This window comes from Pelmatolapia mariae, linkage group LG9, assembly GCF_036321145.2.
Source record: "Pelmatolapia mariae isolate MD_Pm_ZW linkage group LG9, Pm_UMD_F_2, whole genome shotgun sequence".
In the NCBI taxonomy this organism is placed as follows: Eukaryota; Metazoa; Chordata; class Actinopteri; order Cichliformes; family Cichlidae; genus Pelmatolapia; species Pelmatolapia mariae.
In genome coordinates this window covers 5,930,862-5,956,688 of record NC_086235.1, presented here as the reverse complement: position 1 = coordinate 5,956,688, position 25,827 = coordinate 5,930,862, and the positions used below count along the sequence as shown (strand labels likewise).

Here is a 25,827-nt window from a genome sequence, read left to right as displayed (position 1 = left end):
GAGGGGGCTCCTGTGGGTGAAGTCTTTGATGGTGGTGATGGCTCTGTGCTGGTGGGAGTGGGGAGGTGGGGGATAATGGACCAAAGTGTCTCTAGTGTTGGGGAAGGTGGAGGTGTCAAGGCTGCTTGATGGCTCATCAACCAGCAGTAAAAGTCGTTGAGGGTGTTGGCCAACAGCCAGTCGTCAGTGGAGTGGGGCTGTGTGCTTATATCCTTACTCTCATTTCCCTTATCGTATCTGTAACATGCAACTTCTGTCGGTGCTTTGCTACTGGAAACTGAATTTCCCGGAGGAACTGACCCGAGGGATTAATAAAGTTCTATCCATCCATCGGACATTTGCATGCATGCTTAACAATTGCATTGACCCCATTCCCTCCAAAGTAAAATTCTAGCTGCACATGTCCATAAAAAATTCTCCCACTGAAATGAGAGCCAGCACTGTTTTGCAGTATGTTTTAAGTTACATTGTTTTAAGTTTGTCATACATATTTACTGCACAGTTTAAAGCATTTCTGAATATTGAGTCTTTTTGTGGTGAATTGTTTGTACCAAAATAATTGATTCTGTTCATCTGGAACGTGGCGTTTTCAGTGTTCCAAGTGACTTCTTCAATCTCAGCTGACTGCAGGTTTCCCAAACCTAGTAAACAGTACATTTGCACAATGACGGAAAACAGCCCACTGAATGAACAATGGGCTGTAAGGTCAGTTTCTTCATCATTAATATGCAAATCATGACCATTGATCAACAGCCACTGATCAAATTCCATGAGTACCATTCACAGAGAGTAGGGGAATGGCTGCAATCCCAGCATTGTAAGATAGTGAAAGATGTACCCTTAGGTTTGTGGCTACAGATTGGATCATGGAGGTAGTGGACCCCCTGCCCTGCAATAATACATACAAAACCCAACAATCCCTTTGGTGACAAGGAGAAGGAAAATCTCCCTTTTAACAGGAAGAAATCTCCAGCAGAACCAGGCTCAGGGAGGGGCGGCCATCTGCCACAGCCGGTTGGGGTGAGAGAAGGAAAACAGGATAAAGACATGCTGTGGAAGACAGACAAAGATTAATGATTGAATGCAGAGAGGTCTATTAACACATAGTGAGTGAGAAAGCTGACTGAGGAAGAAATACTCAATACATCATGGGAATCCCCCAGCAGCCGACGCCTATTGCAACATAAATAAGGGAGAATTCAGGGTCACCTGGTCTAGCCCTAACCATATGCTTTGGTAAAAGGGAAAGTTTTAAGCCTAATCTTAAAAGTAGAGATAGTGTCTGCATCACCAATCCCAACTGGAAGCTGGTTCCACAGAAGAGGGACCTGAAAACTCAAGGCTCTGCCTCTAACTCTACTTTTAAATACTCTAGGAACAACAACTAAGCCCTGTCAGTACTCTTGCTGCAGCATTTTGGATTACCTGCAGGCTTCTTGGGGAGTTTTTTAGGACATCCTGATAATAGCGAATTACAGTAGTCCAGTCTAGAAGTAATAAATGCATGGAGTAGTTTTTGAGTGCCACTTTGACAGGATATTTTGAGATATTGCACATATGAAATAAAATAGCATGTGATGGCTAAAACCATGGCCACACTCTAAAGTTGGTAACTCTTGTGTATTTTAATTTCTTCATTTGAACACAATCACACACTTTAGTTTCTAATAAGTTTACTGATTGGTAGTGATGGCTTCCTTGAAGCTGACGCTCCGGTGCGTGTGTCAAAAAAAATCAACACACTGCTTCAGAAACTCTGTCTCGAAGCTTGATTCATTTGGCCAGAGTCACATGATCAGTGACGTCCGAAGCTTCATTTAGAACGTGACTGCTTCTGTATCTGATTCAATGGTTTATAAGGAAGTGAATCATTCGCGGGATTTGTGGAGTGTTTTGATGGTGACAGATAGCAAACTGCTGATCACTGATCATCAACCACTGATATGGTGCCAGCAAGGAAGAGAGGAGGTTCTGTTGTGTGGGAGTATTTTGAGTAGATTTTGGTCATTCGGGTGGGTTTTCCAGCTTTGTGTTCTGGCTGTTTGCTTTTGTTTTGTGCGTGTTTATTTTATCTGGAAACGGGAAAAACTTAAAATGTCAAAAATCTGCTTTTCAAAATATAAATATCATCAAATAACTTTAGAAAAACTTATATTTGACTCTTTACATTTAATGTTAAAAAATATATATTTTATTGTTTAGTTAATCTTAAAATGTTAGTCTGCCAAATGTGCAGCCATTTGATGTATTTATTCTCTTTAGCTGATAGTTTGTGGGGCCCAGGTAGACTGAATAACTGCATCTCTATCAGTTTCTCTGCACTCCAGCCTCTTCTGTGCCATGTGAAGGGATTTTCCTGAAGGCAGGAGAAATTATCTCCACAAAGAGGAACAGGTTCGGCCATCGCACAGTGGAATAAATTCTCTTCTGAAATAAAAATGAAAAAAGGTTACCTTAAATGCATCATGTTTTTAATTTGCAAGTTCATAAGAATTTTCCCTTTCCATTTCACAATCAATTCTACCCTCAGGTCAAAAATATGTATAGGAAAATTTTCCCAATATAATATTATTGATAAATACACCCATCTAGCGATTAATTGCATAAATAATGGAAGCAGGACCTCACAGCAGAAGCCTACTCCATAATGTGTTGTACATTATTATATGTATAATATATGTAACATGGTGTTTTCCAATTATTGTGTTTACCAACATCAAGAAGTCACAAGCAAAGAAAGACCACACAATGATGCATGTTTAAACAAGGAAAATTTGCTGGTCGAAATTATTTACTAAACAAATAAACCACATTTTTTAACCCCAAAAAATATACATTCAAAGCAACACAACAGCAGTCCAATATCAGACAGAATTCCACTCTGTTGAGTGGGCAATCATAATGAAGCAGTTGGTTTTATTGTGTGGATTCAAGCTGCTCTTCATATTTTTGGCCACCAGATGTCACCAGAGAGGACTGTGTTGAAAAGCTTCGAGTAATGAACCGTTTTTCAATACAAGCTTCAGAAAGCTTCATTTGGCCATCACTACCGATTGGTTTGGATACTTTAGTTCTATTTGTAAGCACACACATTTAGTTTACTTCTGTATTTATACCATTTCATTACTTAGTTGGATTTTTGACTAACATTTGTTTCTTTTACTTCTTACCTGCCATGATCTGGGGAGTTGCCAGACAAAAGGTGGTGGACTGGGTTTAAAGCCCAAATAATTTTTGGGTTAAGTGAATGAAAACCCTGTTTTTCTAATAATTCTTGTGACTCCTTCTGCTTTTTCAACTCCGTCCATTACACAGCCCTAAATATTTGTTTAATGTCCTGGTCAAATATTACTCCAAGGTGTTACTGGAGGCCAAGGTAATGCCATCCAGAGCAAGTATCTGGTTAGATACCATATTTCTAGGTATTTTAGGGCCAAGTATAATCAGCAGCATAAAGTTAGAGGTCACCCAGGTCTTCATATGTGTGTTATCTGGCTTCATTCCATTATTGTAAATTTAAATGTTATAATCAAATGATCAGACCAGAGAGAGTTTACAGAAAACAGTGTTAAATGTTTAGTTTCTATGCCATAATTTAAAACAAGTTCTAGAGCGTGATTAACGTGATGGGTGGGTTCTTTTACATTCGAGATCAACAAAAGTGGACAAGAAAAGATTGAGACCCATCAGTCCAGACAACATTTTTCAATCTCTGCAACATTCAGATTTTAGGGGCAGAATTTGTCTTAAACAACATAAAGCATGGATCCATCCTGCTGCTGGTGTAATAGCGTGGAGATATTTGGTTGGCACAATTTGGGTCCCTTAGTACCAACTGACATAATTTACAGACCACAGCCTACCTGAGTCTCAGTCCAATAGAGCACCTTTGGGATGTGGTGAAATAAGATTCACATCATGGACGTCCAGCCGAAAAATCTGCTGTCATGTCAACATAAACCAACAACTTCTGAAGAGAGGCAGTGCCAACAAAGGAAACTCTGATAAACTGAGCAAATCAAACCACAACTTTAAAAGATCTTTTTCCAAAATTAATCTTTTTTATGTCTCAAACACAAATCAGAATTTTTAGTACCTACAGCAACTTTGTTAAAATATAAAAGATTTTAAAGATCTTATTTTTTCAGAAATTTCAGGTCATAATTTTCAGTAAGCTGCAGGAACCCTGTTCAGTGTCAGAACAGCCAAGTCTCCTCTGATAAACCTCCATCTGTGTCACTGAAAAAAAGTTGTCACGTCAGTTTTTGGTTTGATATACAGGAAATGACATCATAGCTCAAACTATTTATTTTTTTAACATTTAACATTTTGGTTTAACTGTTGCAGGATTTCATAGCACAAACAATCTTACAAATAAACAAAAAAGAAACCGAACAATAAAACTGCAGAACACATGGATCAAAATACATTAAAGTTAATGTAATACATTTAAGTCTGACCCTGAAATCACAAGAGGATCTTTCTGTCTCTTCAGATTCTGCCGTCTGCCACAAAAGAAGAAGTGTTCGCACAGACAGAGCTGTGAGTAAAATAGTGAACTCAGAGGAGAGAAACAAACTAAAGTATCGATTATAAACCACTACCAACGTTTGGATCGATATCTGCATCGATCTGCCCACCCTTGTCTCCTGGATCGTAGCTGAGATCAGCGTGAACCACGTGGGTCTCTGCTCCCTGATCTGTTTCCTGTGTTTGGAAAGAGTTCCAGCTTCATCACGGAGTTTCTCTCGGTTTGTGGGCTCATCTAAAGGTAAGCACCGAGCTAACTTTACTGTGAGTTCAGTTCATGTTGAGTTTAGCTCCTGAATGAGGTCTTCTGCTGCTCTCCTCGGTGTCTGTTCACAGTTTATTGTCAACACGTTGAGAGAAGAGTGAGAGAGTGTTTGGAGAAAAACACCAACTAATCATTAACTCAGCATGCTGGGAGAAGTTGAGCGTTTGCTGGCAGAAAGCTGGAGTAGAAAAATCTTTTCATTGTCCCTGCAGCTGTTTTTCTGCATGCACCAAACCTCTACAGCCTCATTTCTATTTGAAGTGATAACAGGAAATGGATGAGAGCGATCTGCTGCAGTATCAGGGTCACAATAAACTTTATTGTCCAGCTGCTGTGGATGAACACATGAGAGGAAGTGAACTTCTACAAAGTCTCATTTAAATGAGTCTGGCTGCTGTAAAGTGATGCACAGGAAGTAATATATTATTGAAGAATGTCATAATGTCTTCCTCTGTCAAACACAGCTGCAGTCAAAGCAGGAAGGAAAGCTGGTTAAAACTGTTGAGTGTGTAAGTTTAAAGGCCCCATCATTAAAGCACAGGTAGATCTGAGTATAATTACAATTCTTCATTCTATGAAATGAATGTTCAGCATCGAGTGAATTCAGATTTTCTGTTCAGTTTTCTTTCTATAGTGAAAGTTCCCAGCAACAGTCGTCTTAAACTGCTTCATATTGTGATCCACTGTATGGTTTATGATGGAGACACTGAGTCTGGTTCAGCTGCTTTGTTGGGATCTGTATGTTAAAGAGTCTTTTTGCATCTCCACTCTCCAGTATGGAGAGAGGCATCATGGGGGGTGGAGACGCTTGTCCAAGCTATTTTGAATGGTGGAGGTGGTGGGACTAATGGGGCTGAAGATGTTGGAATGGGTGGGGGCGGGGAGAATATTTATCTTCTTGTGAGAATAAAAGGAAAAAAAAAAACACTTGGAAACTGATAGGATAATGGACAGGTTTTTGACGGGGCGCCCACACAAACGCAAAGCAGGAGATGAAGCATCACTGAATATGTTTCCAATACAACTTCATTCTAAGACAAAGACTAGAAAATATGGTGAAGCATATCTTCCCTTTGGTTTCACCTGCACAAGTGCCGAGGTAGGTCTCCCTGCAGAATTGGTTTTCCCTTCGTTGTGAGCACGCGCTGGACTCTCTAAATTAAAGAGAAACAGTATCCTACATACTTGATTTTTAGTTCACAAACACTTCTTGTAATGACTAACTACTCCTGACATTTTGGAAATGTTAGCTCTTTATACAGTAATGTTACAGTGGAATAATACCAGGCTGATCCTGCCACGATTTGTTCCCCTGGGACAAACAGTATCCGACAGTTGTTTATGTTTTTGAACCCATTTTGCACAGAGAGGCATTTTTGAGAAATGTATTGATAGCAATGTTAAATATCATTACACAAGAAAAAAACAACTACACATAAAATAATTACACCGTGACGCCTCTGCCTTTCTATATGGAGGGACAGTAACTGTGTGTAAAAAAAAAGAATCTCTGTTTTCGGTGATTCAAAAAGGCCCAAACGCATAGAAACAGCTGCATTTTCAAAAATACCCGTATAGGGTATTTTACGTGTGGACATAACATTTTTCTTGTAAAACAAAAGGGGGCAGAGTTAGAGTAAATTATTCTGCTTATAGTACTGCATTACCACTGTGCTTAATTTGAGTTATCATATATTAGGTCATGGATATATTTAGATGGATGTGTGGGTTTAATTCCACAGATATTATCAGTTTATATAAGTTGAGCTGCTTCTGTGTGTATATATTTGGTCTCATGGCAATTTGTTTGTTATTACTGACCGTTACAACATCTTGTTAGCTGCTAAACGTAAATGAGCTAACCCTCACCTACTACTCCTCAACAATGAATAACAGTAGTCCAGCCGAGATCCAACAAATGCATGAACTAATTTTTCAGTGTCACTGTGAGTCAGAATATTTTGCATTTTAGAGATGTTGCGCATATGAGCAGCCCTACATATTTGTTTGATGTCCTGGTCACAAATGACTCCAAGATTCTAACAGTGTTACTGGAGGCAAAGGTAATGCCATCTGGAGCAAGTATATTGGATACCATATTTCTATGGATTTTAGAGCCAAGTACAATCAGCAGCAGAAAGTTTGAGGTCATCCCGGTCAGTTTGATCAGAGAGAGAGTTTTCAGAAAAGTGTTAAATGTTCAGTTTCTATATAGATTCACATCATGGATGTCCAGCTGAAAAATCTGCAGCAACTGTGTGATGCTGTCATGTTAATATACATCAACAACTTCTGAAGAGAGGCAGTGCCAACTATGGAAACGCTGATAAACACAAAATCAGATGTTTTAATAGCTACAGAAAGTTTCATCAAATATTAAAAAAAAAATAAAGATCTTATTTTTCATGAATTTTAGGTCAGAGTTTGTAATAAGCTGCAGGAACCCTGTGAGAACAGCCAAGTCTCGTCCTCTGATAAACCTCCATCTGTGTCACCGAAAACAGTTAATTTGACTCTGACTGTGAAGCTGTTTCCATTTGTAACTTCAGTTTTTGCTCTGAAATACAGGAAATGACATCATGGCTCAAACTCTGTCATTAAATGATTTCTTTATTTAAAATTTTTAAATTGTATTTAACTGTTGCAGGATTTCATAAAAACAACCTGAAAAAAAGATAAAACTCTGCAGAACACATGGATCACAATGCATTAAATAAAACATGATAACAGGAAAGAAATTTCTTCATCCAACTGCTGGAACAAAGCTAACCACTCAACACGAACACTACAGTAGAACAGTTCAGAAAGCTTAAAATGTAACAAGAGGCACATTTTCATTCATAGCTGCCTCATCAGATCTTTACAAGAGATTCCACCTGAACTCTGTGGAGCCTGATCTCAAGGGTTTTAAGTCTGACCCTGAAACCAGAAGAGGATCTTTCTGTCTCTGCAGATTCACTGTGATCCAGAGATGGGAGTGATTTCACTCCTGGATGATCACGCTGATGTTTGCAAAGAGCAGACAATGAAGTGAATGTTTTGGCACATTGGTAACAGTGAAACACTTTATTTGCAGCGTGGGATCGTTTGTGTTTGGAGTATGAACTGAGACTTCTGAAGCTTTTATCACACTGGTCACAGCTGAAGTTCTCTTCCATGTGTGTACGTTCATGATTGTTACAACTACCTGTTTGTGAGAAGCTTTTGTCACAGTGTCTGCACTTGTATGGTCTCTCTCCTGTGTGGACACGTTTGTGTTTTTTAAGGCCACTTGCAAGGGTGAAGGATGACCCACACTGGTCACAGACGTGCATTTTAACCCCACTGTGAATGAGTTCATGTCGTTCTAAGTCACGTGATGTGGGGAAGCCTCTACCACATTCTCTGCAGCATTTAATTTTGTCTCCAGTGTGTATACGTTGATGTACTTTGAGGTAGTCTTGTCGACTGAATGTTTTTCCACAAATGTCACAACGAAATGCTTTCCCACAGTGATGACAGGGTTGAGAACTGGATCCATCTGTGTCGCTCTGCTTCTAAACAAAGACACAAACACAGTTTAAGTCAGTCCTTCAACATTTTTATCCTGAACGTCGCCTGAAATAAAGAGCAACTCTGTCAACTTCAGACTACATTTTACCGTTTCAGTTAAAAACAACAAATTTACTGGGTTGTAATAACTACAATACTACCACCATAATACTACAGTAATACTCATTGTTACAGTAATATCTGTGTTACACTAAAGTACATGGTAATAATGTGAATAATACTATAATATTAGTAGAATATCACTGTAATACTAATAGGCTACCAACACAGTGCTAATTACTAATGTAACACTGCAAAATTAACAATTTAATACTGCATTAACAACACTAACTGTGCAGTTATAACACAGCTGATTGGAACACAAGAAAAACACTACCACATTTTTCTGATCATAAGGTGCACTGGATTATAAGGCGCATTAAGCGGTGACAGATAAGTCAAACTTTATTCAACTCAAAAAGTTAGCGTTCATCCTCCAGCTTCACTGTGTTATGCTTTATGTTATGCTAACATAGCTGTGTTGCCTGCGATTGCATATACCAGCTAGCCCAACTTCAATAACCCGACAAGCGTCACTGCTGTGTAGTTTTCTGTCTTCATTTATTTTTTTTCAGAAATCTCTCAGTCAGACCATGCTATATTATGTTTAGGTAACTAGCGTAACTAGCGAGCTAACTTCCACTAACTTTTTGCTAACTCCATTAAATTTAAAAATTCTGTTTTCATAGATGCCTGGATGTTAAATGTAAATGTTACACCTGGTAAAGCAGCAAAGCTGATCATTTTATTAAAGAATGATAAAGAAAGAATTTAGACAGTTTTTATCTGTCAGTGTGCCGCAGTGTTCGTTTGACTTTGGAACGTGAAGCGGACAGACTTTTGGACTCAGATTGCTCTGTGAGGCTCCGGACTATGGTAGCCGTAAAGCTACCGTAGCTTACCAAAGTCATGCTAAAACATTTTTACAACATCATCAAGGTCAGTAAGCACAACCAGAATTCATACATAAGGCACACTGGATTGTAAGGTGCACTGACAATTTTTGAGAAAATTAAAGGATTTTAAGTGCCTTATATTGCGGAAAAGATGATACTACCTCATGACACTGCAGGTACAAAATTAAATGCGTATTTTAACACGTGTGTCTAAAAGTATGAACGCTATAAGGAGACAATGATACTACTGCTACAATACTACAATACAATTAAGTAACGATACAACTTTGTTAACCATAAGAGAAGATTACTGAATGGTTTGGTTTTGTACTTATTTTCATTTATGTTGTATTTTATTCCATGTACACCTGACAGAGGAATGAGCCGCTGTAAACAAACGGCCATTTATGCAGAAATAATAACAATATCACATTCCATGAAACTGCCTGAATATTAAACAACACCATCATATCATTTTCAGCACTTTTAGTTTTTCATGATCATGTACACAAAAATTATAACTGAAATGAAAATCTTAATCACTCTGTGCCATCTTTCCATTCAGTAGAATTGCTAACATGCAAACACAATTTAATGAGCAGGGTGGTTTCAGACAGTCAGGCTAAAATGACGAGATACAAATATAAATACATACCTCACAGTAACTGCACTTGTAGAGTCTCTTTCTGGTGTGGATCTGTTGGTGTAGTCTCAAGTAATGCATAGATTTAAAAGTCTTCTCACAGAGGTCACATTTATGAGGTCTCTCATCAGAGTGAATAAACATGTGCTGTTTTAAGGCTTTTCCTGTTAAACACACTTTACCACACTGATTACAGCAGTGCACATCATGTCCGGTGTGAATGAGTAGGTGTGCATTTCGGCTCCCTATATGTCTGAAAGTCTTCCCACAAATGTCACAGCTGTATGCCTTAATTTCAGAGTGGGTAAGTAGATGAGTTTTTAAGTTGGGACTGTGAGTAAAAGTTTTGCCACAGTGATCACAGCTGTACGCTTTAACTCCACTGTGGATTAGTTTGTGTGCTTTTAGGGAACCCCTCCAGGAAAAAGACTTTCCACACAAGTCACAGCTAAAAGGTCTTTCTCCAGTGTGGATGACCTGATGGATTTCTAGATTAGCCTTTGAAAGAAAATCCTTCCCACAATCGTCACAGCTGTATTTTTTCTCTCCCTTTTTTCTGTGAGGTTTGTCGGCCTCCTGAGAGCGCTGACTTCTCGCTCCATGTTGGTCCTGCAGTGACAGAGATACAAACAGAGGCAGTGAGTGAAATGCAGTCGTGGAACAAAGTGAACTCCCTCCATTAACCATTTATGGGGGGTCCCCGAGTGTGATAAAGAGATTATTTGTGTGTGTGTATATATTGCCATTATGGGTTGCGTCCTTCTCCATATATATATATATATATATATATATATATATATATATATATAGTTAAGCCCATAATTATTCATACCCCTGACAAATTTTGACTTAAAGTTACTTTTGTTCAACCAGCAACTTCTTTTTTGAGCAGAAATGACACAGGTGTCTCCCCAAAGATAATAAGACGATGTACAAGAGGCATCATTGTGGAAAAAAATATTTCTCAGGTTTTATTTATATTTTAGCAAAAAGTATCATGTCCAGAATTATTCATACCCTTCTCAATAATCAATAGAAAAAAGCCTTTATTGGCTATTACAGCAATCAAACGCATCCTATAATTGCAGACCAGCTTTTTGCATGTCTCCACAGGCATTTCTGCCCATTCATCTTTAGCAATGAGTTCCAAATCTTTCAGGTTGGAGGGTCTTCTTGCCATCACCCTGATCTTTAGCTCCCTCCACAGATTCTCAATTGGATTCAAGTCAGGACTCTGGCTAGGCCACTGCAAAACGTTAATGTTGTTGTCTGCTAACCATTTCTTCACCACGTTTGCTGTATGTTTTGGGTCATTGTCGTGCTGAAATGTCCACTGGTTCCCAAGGCAAGTTTTTCTGCAGACTGCCTGATGTTGTTGTTGAGAATCTGCATGTATTGCTCTTTTTTCATGGTGCTGTTTACTGTGATTAGGTTCCATGGTCCATTGGCTAAAAAACACCCCCAAAGCATTAGGTTCCCACCACCATGTTTGACAGTGGGGATGGTGTTCTTTGGGTTGAAGGCTTCTCCATTTTTATGCCAAATGAAGGCAACATCATTGTGACCAAATAATTCAATTTTTGTTTCATCTGACCATAACACTGAAGACCAGAAACCTTCTTCTTTGTCCAGATGAGCATTTGCAAAGGCCAAATGAGCTTTTGCATGCCTTAGAAGTGCCTGGAGAAGTGGCGTTTTCCTTGGTCTGCATCCGTGGAACCCAACAGTGTCCGTTGGACTGTCTGCCTTGAGACATTGCCACCAGCAGAGCCCAGATTTACCAGAATGGCCTTGGTGGTGATCTTTGGATTCTTTTTCACCTCTCTCACTATTCTCTCGGCCAGCACAGGTTTCACTTTTGGCTTCCGACAATGTCCTCTGAGATTTTCCACAGTGCGGAACATCTTGTATTTTTTTAATAATACTTTGCACTGTAGCCACTGGAACTTGAAAACATTTGGATATGGCCTTGTAGCCCATTCCTCACTTGTGAGCAGCCACAATGCACAGCTGCAGGTCCTCACTGAGTTCCTTTGTCTTAGCCATGAATGTCCGCAGACCACCTGCAGAGAGCTGCTGTTTTTCACCTGTTGAGTTGAGTAAAACAGCTATTTCCAAATAATCAGGGTAATTAGGATGCTTTAGAACAGCTTTGACTATTTGGAAGGGTATGGAACTTTGGATTTTCCCAGAGACTGTGACAGTTTGTAAAGGGTATGAATAATTCTGGACATGATACGTTTTGCTCAAATGTAAATAAAAGCTGAGAAATATTTTTTTTCCACAATGATGCGTCTTGTACATCATCTTATTATCTTTTGTGAGATGCCTGTGTCATTTCCAGTCAAAAAATAACTTGCTAGTTGAATAAAAGTAACTTTAAGTCAAAATTTGCCAGAGGTATGAATAATTATGGGCTTAACTGTATATATATATATATATATATATATATATATATATATATATATACACAGTTAAGCCCATAATTATTCATACCTATATATATATATATACCTATATATATATATATATATATATATATATATATACACATATATATATATATATACATACACACACACATACACATACATACATACATACACGTATACATATACATATATGTGTGTGTATATATGTGTATGTATGTATCACCTCTGACATGGCTTTAAACTACATTAATTAATTAATAAATTTGGTTAATACACCTTCTTTCTTAAAATATCAGCAATGGTGTGGTCTCCCTTTGCTTGTGACTTCTTGATGGTTGTCAACACAATGGAGCAAAAAATCCATAGTATATAATAAAATACAACACAGTCATATAACAGTTTGGGAGTATGAGAGTTTTAGAAATGACTGATTATTTGGTGAAACTATGATATTTTTCTCACCTTCTGTGTTGAGCTCATTGTTTCCTCTGTACTGACTCAGCTGAGTCCAGATGGCTGAAAATGTTCCTCTGCTGCTCCGTCAGACTCTTCTCCTCCTGCCGATCAGCTGGGACACAAAACAGATCTTTGTTAGGCTCCACACTGCACTGAAGAGTCAAAGTGTCTCATATGTTCATCTGACAACACAAAGTACAAATTTCACTCTGATTGCTTGTAGAAATCTTGTGAGACGTGTTGTGCTGCAAAGTGAGGTAACTCTCTCACTCACTTATACTTCAGGAGGAACTTTGTGACATTGGCTCTAATATTGTAAGCAGCCCTTTACTATGACAGGGCCAGAAAGTCATATTTGAAGGTTTGGCAGAAGGACCATGTTAAAGGTGGATTGGGGTTTATACACTTTGTTATGATACAGGTAAGGCTGTAAGAGCCTGAGAAGGTGTCCTGAATGAACCTCTAAAACCAGTTTTCAGCTAACGACTCTGCTTCAGTCTGGAAAACAGCAACTACAAGTTTAAAGACTCCATTAACAATTCACACCCAGCCAACAGCCTGAACAGCTCCTCCTGTGGTTTCCACAAACAGGGACAGACCTGTTACTCCCCCACTCCACACTTTCAACTCCTTCAGCCCCCCAGTCCCACCTACATAATGACTGAAACTAGCACCACTGAAGGAACAATGGGCTGGGAGGTCAGTTCCTTGATCATTAATATGCAAATTTTCATGACCATGTGATTGCAGCCATTCCCCAAACTCTTCGTGAAAGGTACTCATGGTCATTGATCAATGAGCTTTTATCAGTGAAAAGAATTTTCTGCTCCAACTTTCTGCCAGCATGCTGAGCTAATGATTAGTTAGTGTTTTTCTTTTGCTAATTAAAAAAAAAAAGTTCACTTCCTCTCATGTGTTCATCCACAGCTGCTGGACAATAAAGTTTATTGTGACCCTGATACTGCAGCAGATCGCTCTGATTTCCTGTTATCACTTCAAATAGAAATGAGGCTGTAGAGGTTTGGTGCAGGCAGAAAAACAGCTGCAGGGACAATGAAAAGACTTTTCTGCTCCAACTTCTCCCAGCATGCTGAGCTAATGATTAGTTGGTGTTTTTCTCCAAACACTCTCTCACTCTTCTGTCAACGTGTTGACAATAAACTGTGAACAGACACCGAGGAGAGCAGCAGAAGACCTCATTCAGGAGCTAAACTCAACATGAACTGAACTCACAGTAAAGTTAGCTCGGTGCTTACCTTTAGATGAGCCCACAAACCGAGAGAAACTCCGTGATGAAGCTGGAACTCTTTCCAAACACAGGAAACAGATCAGGGAGCAGAGACCCACGTGGTTCACGCTGATCTCAGCTACGATCCAGGAGACAAGGGTGGGCAGATCGATGCAGATATCGATCCAAACGTTGGTAGTGGTTTATAATCGATACTTTAGTTTGTTTCTCTCCTCTAAGTTTACTGTTAAGACTTTACTCTCTGTGGATGAAAAAGCAGCTCTGTCGGTGGAAACACCTTTTCTTATGCGCGAGACTCACTTTGCTCCGCCCCTTTTTCCTACGTTTTTGTGGTTTGCCGCTGTGCGGTCACGTGACTCAGCTGTTCTCAAAAAAACCAATTTGGGCTGCAGAGAGTGAGCAAGAGGAGATGTGGAGATATGTTATGGTTGTAAATGAAAACGCTGGAGAACAGATGGAAGGCTTGTCAGCACCTAAAGCCACAGGTGACCACAACAAGCTGTAGAGTTCAGCTTTCGGGCTTTGAACTCGTTTGTTTGCAGGGTTGGAAAATGGGCAGCATAGTGGTTCAGGCCTGACAGGAGGAATGGAGAAGCTTTTGCAACCTCAGCCTCTTCCTGTGAGCAGTTTGTGTGTTCTCCCTATATTTCAGGGTTGTTTTCCGGGTACTTTTCCAGCTATCCAAAAACATGAGCCATGAGGTGCTTGTATAATGTCCACAGAGATATCAGATCGTACAGTCCTTCTTTAATTACCATTTCATCTACACGTAGTGTTTGTGTACACTGTGGACATTATAACCTGGCACTAATCAGTGCTGCTCTGACGATCACACTCACATTCATGTGGAATGATCTGGATTGACTGCACAATGCTGAATGTGTTCCTACAGTACATGGAATAACTCTGTCTGTGGCCCTTTCTCAATTCTCAAGTACGCGAGTACGTACTCACGTGAACGCCACCATTCTCCCGATTTCCCCTGTTTTTCCACCCGGACAACAAAATTGAAAAACCATATCCCTGATTGGCCCAGCCAATTCCAGTTTCCAACAATGGCTACTAGCTACTACTGCAGCTACTTAGTTTTAGTATTACTTTTTCTGGGTTGCAAAATAAACTTAACATATTTTCAGGCGAGAATGTAGCTGTGTAAACTTTAAATATCTGAGCCTGGGAGAACAGCAAACTCCCGGCACATCGTTTTAGGCTTTGGTCCACATCAGTCTAAAATTGTATGTAACCATGGATAACGCGATGCCATGTCCACCAGGAGAGACTGGACAGTAGTGAAACAAATATGCCAGCAGTTTATCTCAGTTAACGAGAGGAGAAGTCATGTGTTTGGCTCCTTCACGTAGTGGACATTGAGTTGTAGTGGGGCACCAGTAGTCCATGTCTGTTGCTGTAACTGTAGTTCATGTTTAGAATAAGAAATCCCAATAGTGTGATTTGATCGGGGCAATAGTGTGCCTAAAATGTTGCATAATTTTGCTGAGAGATCTTTTACTTTGTGGTAATCTTAGATGAGTAGTTTTATGAACAAGAACTACGAGGTCATTCAGTGTTTCCTTAGTGCTAATGTATCAGAGATGTTGGTGCAGTGTAACTGAAGTAATGTTGTTAAGTCCTTAAAGTCATATTCTTTTATTGTCATGACTGTATTTGAAGCTATTTTTATTTTTTTATGATAACTGATTTATATGGAATATGGCTGAAGCTAAAGTCTAAAACACATCGTCAGTCATTTGTTTAACAGTAATTTAACTGCATATAATTCACATATAAAACTATGAATTGTAATTTTAAATGGGCTAAAAGCATGTAGAATAGCATATGTAGGCAAGTATATTTCTCCTCTTTTTATCAAGAAGCAAAGACGAAAATTAAAAAAAGAAACAGGGCAGGGTTCGGTGGTTGAATCATCCGTCCCCACCAATGCCAAAACCAAATCTACGCCCTTGGTTTGAATTAAAGTAAAACCTCTGCACTTGATTGGAAATCCAGTGTGGTTTTGTACAGAGGCTAAACTGATGTAGTGGTCATTAATATGTGTTCATAATTTGTAAACTTAATTAATTAATCTCAGAAATCATGACACAATATGGAGACCGCATAAGCTGCGTTTATTGGGTATAAGTATTGGCATCAGGAATACCCGCCCTGTAGTTACTCAGTATCAGATCGATACCAAAGCTGTTACAGCTCTGCTAATCACAGTTCAATCAAGTTCACTTCTCCATCCCTGAGAGATCCTCTTGGTCATACCGTATTTTAATAGGAAGAATCGGATTTTATATTCTCCGCATGCTCATTGGATAGGAGCCTGTCAATCACAAATTATTAGCCAATGAGCAAGCCGTTTCACAGCCAGATCCGTGTGGGTTTTCTCGCAACCAAGATGGCGACCGCAAAAAAACGCTCATCCCGATGCTTTCAAACGCTTTCAGAAAACAGCGCGTGGCGTCACCTGTAGCTACGATCGCACCTGACAACCTCGTGAACCACGTGGGTCTCTGCTCCCTGATCTGTTTCCTGTGTTTGGAAAGAGTTCCAGCTTCATCACGGAGTTTCTCTCGGTTTGTGGGCTCATCTAAAGGTAAGCACCGAGCTAACTTTACTGTGAGTTCAGTTCATGTTGAGTTTAGCTCCTGAATGAGGTCTTCTGCTGCTCTCCTCGGTGTCTGTTCACAGTTTATTGTTTGACTGAGCGTTTGCTGGCAGAAAGTTGGAGCAGAAAAGTATTTTCATTGTCCCTGCAGCTGTTTTTCTGCATGCACCAAACCTCTACAGCCTCGTTTCTATTTGAAGTGATAACAGGAAATGGATGAGAGCGATCTGCTGCAGTATCAGGGTCGCAATAAACTTTATTGTCCAGCTGCTGTGGATGAACACATGGGAGGAAGTGAACTCCTAAAATGATCTGCAGACAGCAGTGAGAGTGATGAGGAGAGAAAAGAGGAGCATAGAGATACCAGCAACAACACGGGACAAAACACAAACTGCAGGAGACAAAAAGAAAGACATGCGGTCTGTGTGTTGAGGCCAGGAGAAAATTAGGCTTAAGCTGCAACTGGGAAACTCAGCCATCTATACTCTAAAAGCCAGGGAGGTTGTTTGCAGGGGAGTTACTAAATTTTTAAAACCCCAAATATTATTTTTTTAATTGATAGCAGCAGGTGTTAAAATTATTGGTCATATTTTGTCGCAGGATGCCTAAATAACATAAAATGTTTAAATGTGTCCATTTTAAAGTTTCAGAGGTCTACTGGACAGCTGTGAGGTTACAAATGAAGAGCGTGTTATGTGCAACAATGTAGCAATTTTACTGTTACACTTTGATTCTCTTTACAGACTTGTCATCTGCATTGTATCATCATCCGATAAGGTCTCTTATTAGAGTATTGTGCACTCATAGGGGTCATTTTGTGCAAAGACAGAGTCACGTGATGCCCGACATGCCTGTTTTTGTGAGCATGTACAGAGCTTGGAGTAAAAGCCCAGCCTAACAGAGGAAGCTGATATTCACTGTTTCTATGTAGCTAGTATACAAATCTGGTTAATGTTTGCAAACATCCTGTCTTTTAGGCTATATCAGAATCAGAAAGACTTGATTTATCCCCAAGGAGCAATTGATAAAAGCTTACATAGAAGCTACAACTCCACTGAGCATGTGCATGTGTTTGTGCATGTCGGGCTCAAGGAGATGCACCAATGTGCTATGGGAGGGGTGAGATGGGACAGAAGACACACTGAGTTTAATAATAACAAAGAATGCAGCAGTGACACATTAACACATGTGGATTTAAAAAAAGAGATGTGTGAAGATGTGCTCTTTGCATCATGGGAAGGCCTTAGCAGCATGAGCCTGTTGCAGCATAACTAATGAAGCATTCAGGGTCACTTGATCCAACATTAACTATAAGTTTTATTAAACAGGAGAATTTTAAGTACGTTTTTTGTTATTCGAGTTTTTATTCGGGAAATACAGGCATAAATTCACTTTTGGTTCATCATTTCATCATTTTAAAGCAACAAAACTGAGAAGGAAAGAAAAATGTCTGTGCCTTGTCGTACAATTGATACACCAAAGTTTGACTGTGCAAAAAAATGTGTTTCAGGCTAAAAAGTTCTGTGGTTCAAAAAAAAAAACCTATGAAAAGCACTTTTTTATACTTGTGTTAGGTTTTGTATAGAAATGACACAAAATGAAATCTCAGGCTAAATGTGATGTAAAAAGTTTGCACTGACATCCATCTTGATCCAAGATGAGTGTTGTGAAGCTTATCTCCAAAATAGAATCTGCCTACAAAATCCAAAGTGGGACCTAGTTCTGCAGAAGAGAGGGGCAACAGGAGGTTGAAAGCTGAAGTCTCTGCCTCCCATTCTACTTTCAAATATCATAAGAACGACAAGTAAACCTGCAGTCTGATAGCAAAGTGGTCTGCAGTGGAAACATGGTATTTTGAGGTCATTAAGATGGGGCCGGATTATTCAAGACCTTGTATGTGAGGAGGAAGATTTAAAATTCACTTCTTGATTTAACAGAGAGTCAATGAAGGGAAGCCAGTGTAGTATTCTCTCTCTCTGTAGTCCCTTTCAGTCGTTTCGTTGTCTAATAAAAATCTGTTCTTTGTCCCAGCTGATCAGCAGGAGGAGAGTCTGACGGAGCAGCAGAGAAAGATTTTCAGCTATTTGGTCTCAGCTGAGTCACTACAAAGGAAACAATGACTTTCACAGAAAAGGTGAGAAAAATATCAGTTTCTCTGTTGTTGACACTGGGTGCACTTCATCGGCTCCCAAATCTAAACTGGGAGCTGGTTCCACATCGCCTGCTGTGTGTTAGCCCCAGGCTACACATTCATACCAATACAAACAAGAATCAAGTTAATAGATGAAATAAGAAGATCACAAATTAACAGGACACTAAAATAGCAGATTAAGAAAATTGAAATTCATATTAAACCCCCAAATTTTAAATGTAATAATTTCCCATTTAAACATAATTTGATCTACAAACATCTCAGAGTGACAGCCCTGGTCTTTATGAGAAGTATTGTGAAGTCATTAAAGCTCCCATTTTGACAATATCGTAGAATTAAAACAGTGGAGTGCCACCTTAACAGCTGTCAGCTGATCAATGAAATATGACTAGAAGTAGAGAAAATAAACAGGATAGTAGCTGGATACGTTTGCATGGTCCAGTATTGTTCTGATTTTCTTCTTTCCCCTCCCTCTGGCAGTCAGTGTGTCAGGTAATTTTCTGGGTATTAAGATTGAGTTTGTAGCATCTTGATAATCCTGCTCTAATCAGCTTCACTCTACTTATTACTGCTTGTTCTGGGTGGGGATGAGAAACATGAGAGAGATGATATTTACCACTTTTAGCTGCTTCTTTGTCATAAGGGGTCTGGTAGTGTTTTAATTAATATCTCAATCTAAACAGTAGATGTAGCCATTTACAAATATTCTACTTGTTAAGTTATAGAAAAAAGAATAATTGATAGTAGAGATGGACCGATCCGATATTAGGTATCGGTATCGGTCCGATACTGACGTAAATTGCTGGATCGGATATCGGAGAGAAATAAAAAATGTAATCCGATCCATTAAATATCATAAAAGCACCTCACAAAACTAGCGACACGGCGTAACTCGGCTCATAACCGTAGCACATCGGAGCAGTGTGCTCACGTGATAGAGCGGCTGTGAGTATTTGTAGCCTCGTTAGCAAACCAGCATTTCATCTCCGAGGAAGTTATCCCAGAGAGAAGTAAAGCAAGTGTGTAAGTTCATCTCTGAATGTTTGTAAAGCGTACCTACGTTAAGCTTAACAACCGATATATGGAGCGACTGCCTCTCTCTCTCTCTCTCCCTCTCCTGCCGCTACTTCATGAAACTGCTTAATGATCAGCTGATCGGCTTTTCTGTCGCGAGTCCGTCTCTCTTCTTTGTTTTTGGCCCACTTTGCACCAGAAAGAGGAAACCAGCGGCTGAACAACAGCAGCACGTTTAACCTTGATAAGCTGTTGTTAGAATTTATTTAATATTACTTTCTAGACCAGGATCCTTTTCTACGTCGCTGACGGCTGGTAACTGTGCAGGGGCGGATCTAGCAAAGTTTAGCCAGGGGGGGCGAAAGGGCATGAACAGGGAAAAGGGGGCACACAGACATACTTTTCTTTCTTATTCTCATTTAAAATGTCTAGCTTTTAATCAATAATTATCTGAATCTTACACCCAAAGTTTTAATCTGATGTAAAATGTATAGAAGTCAATTACTGTATATAGTAACTGTTAAGTCTACCCTAGTAAGCTTTAGTACTTTTTCATTTGGGAAGGTACCATCTGTGCAGTCTGCAATTCTGTAGAAGAAAGATGTTGAATCTATTTAATTATTCTTGAAAAATAATTTATTTCTGTGCATTTTTTTTCCACACTGCATCAAATTAAAATTGATTATGTTGATTAAGCATCATGAGGTGGAGGGTGGGGGTGGTTCCCTTTTTTTTTTTTTTTTTTGCTGGGAGTTTGCAACCCTATTAGTTAGGTTGCTTAATATTTCTGCTAAGTACTCTTTAAAATACCAGAATAGGAAGGATGGAGTAGGTTTAAGTTTATTAGATTGATCAGTATTGCTGAACTATGAAATATTTTGGGTGCAGTGTGTTTTTTACATACAGGTATAACAGAATAGCTTTAGTGTTGTTGTTTATTTAAACTCGAGTATGAACTTATACAAAATGCAGCAAGATATAAAAACAACAGTTTTATTGATTAAAAAACACACTATATCGGATTAATATCGGTATCGGCAGATATCCAAATTTATGATATCGGTATCGGACATAAAAAAGTGGTATCGTGCCATCTCTAATTGATAGTATAGTATGCTCCTGTCACCAGAAGGTTAGGATAGTTATAGGTTAGGATAATCCACAAGGTATTTGGCAACTGCCATGATTCAACATCAGGTTTAAAGCTAGTGTTAATGGAGTGAGTTTGAAGGTTCAGTTTGTTCCACGACTGCATTTCACTCACTGCCTCTGTTTGTATCTCTGTCACTGCAGGACCAACATGGAGCGAGAAGTCAGCGCTCTCAGGAGGCCGACAAACCTCACAGAAGAAAGACAGAGAAAAACTACAGCTGTGACGATTGTGGGAAGGGTTTTACCTGGAAGGTCTCATTAAAAAAACATCAAGTCATTCACAGTGGAGAGAGACCATTCAGCTGTGACTTGTGTGGAAAGTCTTTTAGGCAGCCTGGAAGCTTAAAAAGACACCAGCTCATCCATAGTGGAGTTAAAGAACATACTTGCAATCAGTGTGGGAAGTGTTTTTCTCGGAAAGAAGGGTTGGAAGGGCACAAACGTATCCACAGTGGCATTAAACAGTACAGCTGTGATCAGTGTGGTAAAGTCTTTGCTCACCGGAGCGGCTTATGGACTCATCAAGTTGCCCACTCTGGAATTAAGGCATACAGCTGTGAGGTTTGTGGAAAAACTTTCAGCCAAGTAGGGCACCGAAATGCACACCTACGCATTCACACCAAAGAGGATGTGTACTATTGTGAACAGTGTGGAAAAGTGTTCATGACAAACAGAGACTTAAAAATCCACAAATTCATTCACACTGGAGAGAGACCTTATAAATGTGACGTGTGTGATAAGGCTTTTAAAGATCCAAGTTCCCTCAAAGCGCACCGACAGATCCACACCAGGAAGAAACTCTACAAGTGCAGTTACTGTGAGGTATGTATTTACATTTGTATCTTGTAGTTTTAGGCTATGTCCACACGTACCCGGGTATTTTTGAAAACGCAGATTTTTCTTTGCGTTTGCACCTTTCGTCCACACGTAAACGGCGTTTTCGGTCACTGAAAACAGAGATTTCTAAAAACTCCGGCCAGGGTGGATATTTTCTAAAACTCCGTTTTTGTATTTACGTGTGGACGAGAAAAACGGAGAAAAGGCAGCGTCAAAGGTGTGCGCCTTTTTTGACGTCACAGTGTCCGCCACGTTGTTGTTTCGGTGAAATGAATTTCTACAATACTGTTACTGGTACTCTCTGCAGTGTTTAAATGCTTACATATACACACACAGTTACTGTCCCTCCACACATAAAACTGGGTTCTGCTTCTACGCCCCATCTTTGTTTACTATTTCCCAGCGAGGCTTCTAGACTTCTGATTGGCCAACATTTCTACACGGTTAGGAATATAGCGCTACCTGCTGCTTTGGCATGTTCCTAGCAGCGTTTTCAAAAATACCCGTGTACGTGTGGACATAGCCTTAGTGTTTGAACAACTCTGCTTTTGTAACAATATTCGCAACTATGCTGTATGTACAGGAGATTCATCACATTTCAATATCATTTTTTGTTTTGTTTCTTTCATGATTAGGTCAAAAAAATAAACCTTTATGTCATTGTATTATTTAATGGCACTTTCATGGTATTAAAAGACTTAGTGCCAGATGGTATGTTTGCAAGATGGCAGCTATTGATCTAGTGTTTGAAGAGAGGGTCTCCCTTCTCTATTCACTGTGGACGCTTTACACATTAGTCTTTACAAAAAATTATTTGAAACAATATTAAGATGCTCAAACTGAAAAACATTAAACATAAATATATAAAATAAAAATATATAAAATATAACTACAGGAATAAAAAGGACCCAGCTTAAAGTGGAAGAGCCTCAGGGAGAAGGAGGCGAAAAATAGTTCCGATTTTTCAACTCAAGCAGTAGACGCAATAAGCGGGAATGCACCACAAAAACTGCAACGCGTATTTTACTTTGGGCTTCAAACGCATCAGTCGGGCTACTTGTTTGCGCGAATCAGGTAGAAAAGTGTTTTTCACGTGACCCCCAGTCGCACTTCATCGCGCTACTTCATTGACTTTACCCGGTAACCTGAAGCTCTGGTCGCGTCTAACACTTTCGGTGTGAACGCAGTAGTTGAAAGTACATGGGTGTTATTGTAGTATTTTTTTTTTGGTAAACCTACAATAACTATATTTTACTTTTTAGTTATCACCGACATAATAAAATGTAACTGGACATTGGCCGAGATTCTCTTTATTTCAGGCAACCTTCAGGAATTTTTTTTTTTGAAGAAATTCCCTGACTCTGACTGTGTTTGTGTCTTTGTTTAGAAGCAGAGCGACACAGATGGATCCAGTTCTCAACCCTGTCATCACTGTGGTGGTGGGAAAGCATTTCGTTGTGACATTTGTGGAAAAACCTTCAATTGGCAAAGGAGCCCGAAAATACATCTACGTAGACACACTGGACACAAACTCAAGTATTGCAAAGAATGTGGGAAAGGTTTCCCCACAGCAGGCGAATTAGAGCGCCATGAACTCATTCACAGTGGCGTTAAAACAAACCTCTGTGACCAGTGTGGGTCATCCTTCACCACTGCAGGTGAGCTTAAAGCTCATAAACGAGTCCACACAGGAGAGAAACCATACAAGTGCAGACACTGTGACAGAAGCTTCTCTCGTGCAAACACTCGTAATGATCATGAACGTACACACATTGAAGGAAACTTCAGCTGTGACCAGTGTGACAAGAGCTTCAAGAATCTCAGTTCATACTCCAAACACAAACGATCGCACGCTGCAAATAAACTATTTCAGTGTGACCAATGTGCAAAACCATTCACTTCATTATCTGCTCTGACCAAACATCTGCATGATCATGCAGGACTAAAATCATTGCTGCCATTGGATCACAACGAATCTGAACAGACAGAAAGAACCTCTTCTGCATCAGAAACCTGATCAGGCTCCACATAGTTCTGACTCTTTACCCCTGTAAAGAGTGTCAGCTAATATCACACCTGGTTCTTATGACATAGCTATGACTTTTGGACTGGCAGTGATACACTTTGTATTTAATAAGTGGCAACCATTGAAAACTACAGACATTCACCACCAACAGGAGGTGCCATATGGATTTAGTGCTTTTTGGACCAGGTGGCAGTCAGAGGCCCTGGCGTTCTGAGCTGTGGTCCCAACAATAGGACCAGTATAATTAGCCATGATGCTGGCTGATCAAGTCAGTTGGCATCATTATAGTTGCATTAAAAAAAACCCCAACAACTTCTCTTTTATTATCATTTTATCTTTTTTTTTATTTATTTCAGTTCAGTTTATTTTAAATTTGAACTAGACCTGGGCTGTACTTCTGTGTAATACTTATTTACAGTGGCGGCCCGCAGAAATAAAAGCCTTTGTCCCAACAATCAGTTTACTCCCTTTCAGCAAGTGCTTTGGCCACAGTGGGAAGGAAAAGATCCCTTTTATGAAGGGAGCTGGGATGAAGAAGAGACATAAACATGCTGTGGAAGAGAACCAAAGATTAATGAAAGTTTCTCATGTTAAGATGGATGAGTTGCTCAGTGGAAACCAAATGTACCTACAAATAATTGAATCTAACCTGAACCTGAAGCCATTCGATATTTTATTTTGATAAATATGGCAGCACAGAGACTCATTTCCTGACTGATTTTTTTTTCTTGTTTAGTTAATTCAAATGATTTAATCTTTTAGTTTTGGTTTCTAATTTAGGCTCAGTTCGTTTCATGTAACCTTGCCCACATATTAGTTTGCATTCAGTGCATTTTTATCTTGTGCTCCAGCTGTTAAATCCAGCGAATGTTTAACTGTTAGCTATATTTAATTAACTTTAAAGTTTGTCTTATTAAATGTTTTGGTGTGAAAAATAAAGAAATAATCTTATATTATCTTTACAGCCATTAGAGCCGTCCTACAATCCTACACTCAATTGTGCTTATGTTGGTGACTTTATTTCACTCAAGGTCACTTTAAATCACTCATACTGTAAACTGTAAAGCTGCTACGTTGGTCATTTTTAACCACTTCATAGTCACTTTAAATCACAATTCTAAATTGTAAAGTTAGACTGAAATTAACCTTTTTTTTTTTACCTCAAAGTGTATATTTACTCCTCTTACCTTAGTCTTATGGTGTATATTTATTCCTACTCTTCCTATATTAATTGTTGTTCTTTTTGCACTGAATGGAACTGGAGCCTCGTCGTCTCATCTCTATATACTGTACTGTATATAGCAGAGATGACAAAGTTTAGTTTTGCTTTAAAACAAAAAAACATTTCAATGTCTTTTGCTCTATAAACGTATTTCATGCAGTCTGGTTCGCCTCAAGGTCCATCCAAAATTCTCCATTGATTAGTGCATTGGGGATTTTGATGCAGTAACTGAAACTTGCACGGTTAACAGTGAAAACCTTGGTCCTTGGTCCGTAGTTTGGTTTCACCAGGTTGAGGAGGTTTGGCCTTTTTCTCATCTTTTTAATCTGTAATTAGGAGCCTGACAGACAAGTGATGGAAAAAGGTTTGAAACCCAACTCTGTCTACACAGTAAACATTTTTTGTGTCTTAGATTAGGGAGTTCAATCCAAAGTTAAAGCAAGATTCAAGTCCATAAATTATGAAATAACTGATGGTTAAATAAAATTTACTAGAGTTCAGAGTAGAACTTATAAAGCCATAATTTGGTGTGAAGATAAATAAATAAATGAAGTTCCATAACCAAGATCTATGCCAGGGGGGTCCGAAACCTGGCCTCAAGGGCCGGTGTCCTGCAGGTGTAGATGTGTAGATGTATCTTTGATCCAGCACAGCTGATTTAAATGGCTAAATGACCTCAACATTTCTTGAAGTTCTCCAAAGGCCTGGTAACATAGCTGGACTGGCCGTTGGCGATTTTGTTTTTATGGGC

At 39.2% G+C, this 25,827-nt stretch overlaps 2 protein-coding genes across 5 annotated transcripts in view; one reads left to right on the top strand and one right to left on the bottom strand.

Annotated features, from left to right (window-relative positions):
- Positions 1–7,509: 7,509 nt before the first annotated feature.
- LOC134634938 (zinc finger protein 729-like) overlaps positions 7,510–25,827 on the bottom strand; it is a 64,792-nt gene continuing 46,474 nt past the window's right edge. For all 3 annotated transcript variants that reach the window (XM_063484409.1, XM_063484411.1, XM_063484410.1), the window contains exons 5-6: positions 9,938–10,534; positions 7,510–8,331 (exon numbers count right to left, since the gene is read on the bottom strand). In XM_063484409.1, coding sequence (XP_063340479.1) covers positions 7,648–8,331; positions 9,938–10,534 — 1,281 coding nt within the window. In that variant the 3' untranslated portion in view covers positions 7,510–7,647. The remainder of the gene's footprint in view (positions 8,332–9,937; positions 10,535–25,827) is intronic.
- Positions 16,209–24,775, top strand: LOC134634968 (zinc finger protein 665-like). 2 transcript variants are annotated; one of them, XM_063484478.1, is made up of 4 exons: positions 16,209–16,661; positions 18,705–18,807; positions 21,133–21,813; positions 23,219–24,775. In XM_063484478.1, the coding sequence occupies exons 2-4, from the start codon at positions 18,790–18,792 to the stop codon at positions 23,843–23,845; spliced, it is 1,326 nt and encodes a 441-aa protein (XP_063340548.1). In that variant the 5' UTR covers positions 16,209–16,661; positions 18,705–18,789; the 3' UTR covers positions 23,846–24,775. The 2 variants fall into 2 exon arrangements, with proteins under 2 accessions (XP_063340548.1, XP_063340547.1); XM_063484477.1 differs by having other exon boundaries at positions 23,216–24,775.